Below are 5,734 nucleotides of genomic sequence, written 5' to 3'. Positions count from 1 at the left end.
ACAATAGCGAATCATGGGCCAGGAGCTAAATGGCTCGACATCCAATCCCAGACCAGCCCTTAATTAGCCAAACCATTGTCCTCTTTGGGCTTCCGCTTCCTCTCTCGTGAAATGATGGTGTCATCATTCTCAGCGTCGCAAATTCTGTGATTCTCTGACACTCCAGAACTCCACGTGTCATTTCAGGTCGGCCGGGAAATTAGCATGTTTTTAAAAAAGTAATTTTAGAAATAATGAAACCATCGAAGACATTTTTTAAAACCTTAGTACACTTTCATGTCATTTGATTAATTGAAAATTAAAAACCTCATCTTCTAAAAATACTTATTGCAAGTCACTCCCTGTCAGGCAGCACCTCACGCTCCTGTGTCTTGGCTGCATCTGCAGAAGTGCGTCCTATTTCCAGAGCGTCACATACAGAGAGTGGGCGCTTTTGCGATTTGGTACGGTTGAAAAATAGCTGTACTAGTTGGTGGTCCAGTGCCTACAACAGTCCTGAAAAGCATTTGCTTTCATCTACTAACTGGCTACCATGGTGGTAATGGATGACTTTTAAACAGCTGTCACAGCGGAAAACAAAACAAACTTAAAAAGCCACCCTCCCACACCATGCACAGAAGGCTTGCCAACAGCTGAGACAAATTCTTCTCAGAGCATTTTAACATGCGAACTTCTTCGAGGATTGTTGTTACAATTAAATAGAAACTCATAAAACTCAGACAAGCTAGCTTCATGGTTCCCACAGACCCAACGTGCCTAAATTTTCTGATGGGATTGTAGCAATTAGCGGTTTCCAGAAACATTTAAAATGTGTTAAGTGGCTGCAGGTATTGGCTTTTAAAACATACACAAGTCTTCAAATGCTTCAATCTACTATAAGCCCCATGAGCTACAGATGTCTGTACAATGTTTGCCCACAGTCTGGTGCTGAAGTTGTAATCAATATTAAATAGAAAAATATGGAAAGTAAAAAATTCTGTCTTAACATAGTTTTTATTTTTTTAATGGTCACATTACCAGTTCCCTCGTTACCTTGAACATCATGGAAATGGTCACTGACTCCTGTAGGAGACGAAGTTAGAACGAAAGGCGTTCTGAGTAGAAAGCTCTTGGTGTCGCTGGGCCGTGAGGCACCTGGAGACCTGGGTCCTGGACTGTGGCTAAGTGAACCACAAACATGTCAGCCTGACAGCGTTAACTGCTTATGACTCGTACGCTGGAATGTCCAGCTTTCTTTCACTTGTTCCTGGATAATTTCTCCCTGTCACGAGGCTCTTCCTAAATTGAAAGATTGAGCCTCTTTGTTTACACTATTTTACCTTTGATTGAAACTAGGCGGAAGGCAAGTTTATGGTTTGCCTTTTCATAACTGGCAGTGCTAAAAACAAGACATGAGAATAAAAACATGGCTTTTGATGAAAATGCATTTAACAGGCGGTTCCCTCCTCTAGTGACCGACATAGTTATCTCCCCTGGAGACACATCCAAGCCTCATGTCCTTTATATATATTTTTTCTTTTAGATTCCGCGTGGACAACTCATAAACAAAAACGAGAAACACAAAGAGAAAGTGGTAATGTTCACCAATCAGCCTGAAGATTCTGAAAGGTAATAACGACATTTGACTTAGAAGATGTTTGCCTTTAATAGTAACATTCTAATTGGAGCACTGTGCTTTCCGACACAGATGATGAGTCTATGAGGGATAGAACTGTGCAGAAAGATAAGAAAAAGGTGGTGGATAACCATCTTTCATGGTTTTCATTTCTCTGATTGCTATTGCTAATCGAACATTCTTTCATTGCTACCCAAGGGGCGAGAATTATGGCGGTTTATGGAGGAATTATGGAGGCGGGTTATTCGATTTTTAAAGTATTTGGTAGATTTTCTTTGACAAGTTTGGCCTCTAAGATAATTTCTCTTGAGTAGCACAAATATTCTCCTAGGAAACAACTCGATTTCATTAACGAGGCGAAAAGGTAGCTATATTTTCTGTCCCGACTTATTTAAGCCTTAACTTGGGTATAGGGTGAGAGATTCACTAAGTCTCTTATTAAAAAAGGCCCTTCCTCAGCCATTCGCCACATTCTATCAACCTTCCATGGCATTTCTCAAACCTTGTCCTAGTCACCGACCCACGCGGTTATTTCTTTGACTTCTTGTCACCTTTTATGTCCAAGACACTGTGCTAGCTGCTTGCAGAAGGTGAATCGGATGCAGATCCTATGTTCTAGCTGCTTGCAGTTGAGAAACGAAACACATGCACACACCAAAGTATCAAATACACTGAATGTTTTGCTTCTTCAAGGAGCCACCAACTGATGAAGCACTCTGGGAAATCGGAGGAAGGCGAGAGTCTTAGCTGTGAGCATAAAGCGGGGCCGGGTTGGGGAGCCTTCCAGGCTGAAGGCGGAGTGTGTACAGAATGTCACGGTCAGAAAGGGGCCAGTGAGCAGGTCAGTTTGGCTCCTACATCTGGCGTATGATACAAACATATCTTGCGTGAGAGGCTAAGCGGCTAACGTATTCCATAGGCCAATGTTTGTCTGTAAAGACAAAGCTTCTTTGAAGTGAAAGATGATTTAAAGAGACAGTAAGATTCAGGTTCTTAAGTCAGTGTTCCTCAAATTAGGGTTCTCGTGACCTGTGGGTCTGGAGACATAGTCTCAGGGTTCTTGGTCTGTCAGCATCTTCATCAAGAGAGGCCCATGCAGACTCCCCAGTATGAGAATCAAGACTGCACCAGGCAGCCATTAAGAATTTTGAACAGGGGTTGACAACAAGTTGATGTGACAACAGTTTAAAATGGGCAAGGAAGAAGACTAGAAGCTGAATAAATACAGAAACGTCGACTGCTCCTGTTGCTCTCGGCCAGCCGCGTGCAGTATCTGTAACAAGCATTTGAGCCTTTAGTTGTATAAATTCGGCACTTTGTTATGCACTACTCTTTATTATTCTATAACTGTGCTGCTGTGTGTATAAGTCTTGTCTCTTTGATAAGATTTTATTTACGTTAAAGAAAAGAACTCAGCACACGACAGTATGACCCACTTTAGGTCTACGAAAAGAATTAATCCACTTCATATAAATTTTTATAAAATGTAAGTAAAATATAAATTTACACCACAGGTAGTCTGCGGGGTAACTGACCCTGTCGACAACCTGTAGGACACTGTGGATACTGGAGAAGCCTAGAAAACAGCGCGCGATGCTGAGTGACTTCTAGGGAAGATGACCCCTCATCGCCTCTGGTAGCACAGGTCCATAGTGGGACGATATTACCCATTTTAAAAGGAAAGGATGAAAGGGAGGAAATGAAGGAAAGAGAGGAAGGGAGGGAGGGAGGGAGAGAAGGAGAGAGAGAGGGAGGGAGGGAGAGAAGGAGGGAGGGAGGGAGAAGGGGGAAGGATGGAGGAGGGAAGGGAGGCCTGTTGTCCCTGTGTTTTGAAGACAGAGTACCCTCGGCTGTCCTTCAGCACAGCCACCCTGCAGAGCTAGTGTACCTCACTCCCCCCGCCGCCCCCCGCCCCGCACGCCATTCCCTTCCACGTGGAGAATGATAAGGGCTCGGTGAGCTCCCGAGTACCCACTATTCTCCGGCCTCTCCTCAGCAATGCATATTAATGTTTAGATTCTACCTACCAATGATGACAATAATACAGAAGTTGGTAGTTAACATATTCTTTTCTACAGCAGAGAAAATTTTGTATTTCTGAGAGAAAGAGAGTCAAGTAGGTCCCTTGACAGCAATTTTAAATGTGCAGGAGATGGTTTTCAGGTCGACCTTTAGGGTGCACATGACTTGGGGTCCAGAAGGCTGCACGGATGAGGGAGCGGCCGCAGCTCCTGTCATGTCTCCACGGAGTGGGGAAGAAGGGGGTGATGCGGGCCACCACCGGGCAGGGGCGGAATGGCGAGTGCTCAGTCGCCCCTTCCTTTTTGAGCTGAACCCTTTTTAAGTTAGGTTCTGCAGGGGTAAAATTTGCTATCGCTTTAGTTTTGTGTACTGATAGGATGATGGTTATACCAAGCTTCTTCTCAAAAAGTAAAGGAGTTGAGGAAATGACGGGGACTCCAGTGGGGGACCGTCAAAACCACAGCGTCTCATGGCTTTTACGTTCTCTTTAAGAGAAGCTCAGAGCACATTGTTTTAAAAGCAGCCCCACTCCACACATGGTCCTGGGGCCATCCCTGTTTAGAAGCTCTTACAATGCCGGCTCTCATTTCAATATTTCTAAAGCAGATATTTCCCTGTACTAACAGTTATTTTAAGAGATGTACGTATTTCTAAAAAATGAATTACGTGTTCAGAAAATGATAATGATAACCTAGTAAGAAAAACGATGATGATGGATTATAGCCCCAAGCAGAGGTAATCTCAGAAGAATAAAATGAACGGTACGTTCTCGTGACCCGCCCCTTCTACCTGGTGTCAAACTCATCCAACCTGTGCATCAACGTGCGTGGAACACAATGGGTGCCATCCCGGCTTGCCTTCTGGACCCATACTGGGTTCCGCTGCTGCTTGAGGAGCTCCTGTGTCTTTCCCCATATTCAAAGCATTCAAATGTCTTTATGCAAAACACTGGTGTGCTGTAAGAAAGTTGAAGTTTTTTGTTTGTTTTTTTTTTCCATGTGAATAGCACATTCTCCTCCAGATGCAGTATTTGGCAGCCAAACAGCTGCTGGCTATTAAATGTCCCTTAAAGCTCCATTTTTTTTTTTTCTCATAAAAGGAAGAGAAGGGTAGGGACGTTTATGGGGTGGCAGGCAGATGTTTTTGTGGGAGAAGACTATATATGTGGTAAGTGAAAGCTAAAGTGATCTCTTTTACGATATCAACGGCATTTTTACAATTCTTTTGGCCTCTTTATTTTTAACCTCCTTCTCATCTGACCCTAAATTAAACTATTCTGGAAAGGCAGAATAACGAGCTATTTATGTAGTTGCCGTCCACCCTGCGGAGGAGTTAACGGTGCCATCCGCTTCCGCAGACATAGATTATTTTCTGTCCATTCATATCGTTTTGTTGGGTAGAAGAGAAATTGATTTTGAAGTGCTGAATTAGGATTTTTAATGACTCACAGGACATCACAGGTCATAATTTTTCCTCATAAATTTTACTCTTAGTCACGCTTTAGATAGTTTCGATATTAAAGTTCATGAGACAAATTTCTCAGTTTTTTAGAAATTCTAGTTCTTCAAACCAATAATCATCAAAGTCATAATGGGCTTCCAGACGACAATCTAGTTTAGTCTCTTTTCTTCCCAAAGTAAGAGAGCAGCATCTCAACCACGTGTCTCTGTGCAACATAGTCAATAAAATTAACTTCCATTGGATGGATAAATTCACAGAAATTTAAGACAAGAGGCTTTTGGAAAACTCGAGTTTTCAGCCAGACTCTATAAAACACATTTTGGAAAAGCCTCTTCCATGCAAACAACGCCCACGGGATAAACGTAGACTTTCCACCTTCTGAGGCCAAGCTTACACAGAGCGCCCGGGAAGAGAGCGTAGCGTAGCTTTTGTCCTATTGGTTTTTAAGACTTCATGCCTACGTTAACTCTTTGTTTGATTCGATGCAACGATCGCTTGTAAAGCTCCTACCATGTGCTAGAAAGTATTTGGGGAGATACTGTTGGAAAGAATGCCCGATTAGAATTCTCCAGAGAACCTCGTTATCCGTTATCTGGGAAGGACTGGTGCTGCCTCCCCGCGTAAAACCCGTGTGTG

At 43.1% G+C, this 5,734-nt stretch overlaps 1 protein-coding gene across 1 annotated transcript in view; it reads left to right on the top strand.

The window, feature by feature from the left end:
- TNIP3 (TNFAIP3 interacting protein 3) overlaps nucleotides 1-5,734 on the top strand; it is an 82,134-nt gene that overhangs the window by 10,099 nt on the left and 66,301 nt on the right. The window contains exon 2 of the mRNA XM_011370778.2: nucleotides 1,523-1,608. Coding sequence (XP_011369080.1) covers nucleotides 1,577-1,608 — 32 coding nt within the window. The 5' untranslated portion in view covers nucleotides 1,523-1,576. The remainder of the gene's footprint in view (nucleotides 1-1,522; nucleotides 1,609-5,734) is intronic.

This window comes from Pteropus vampyrus, unplaced genomic scaffold (genome assembly GCF_000151845.1).
Source record: "Pteropus vampyrus isolate Shadow unplaced genomic scaffold, Pvam_2.0 Scaffold174, whole genome shotgun sequence".
NCBI classification, from domain to species: domain Eukaryota; kingdom Metazoa; phylum Chordata; class Mammalia; order Chiroptera; family Pteropodidae; genus Pteropus; species Pteropus vampyrus.
Note: the sequence above shows the minus strand (reverse complement) of the source record. Positions and strands in the feature narration are given on the sequence as shown.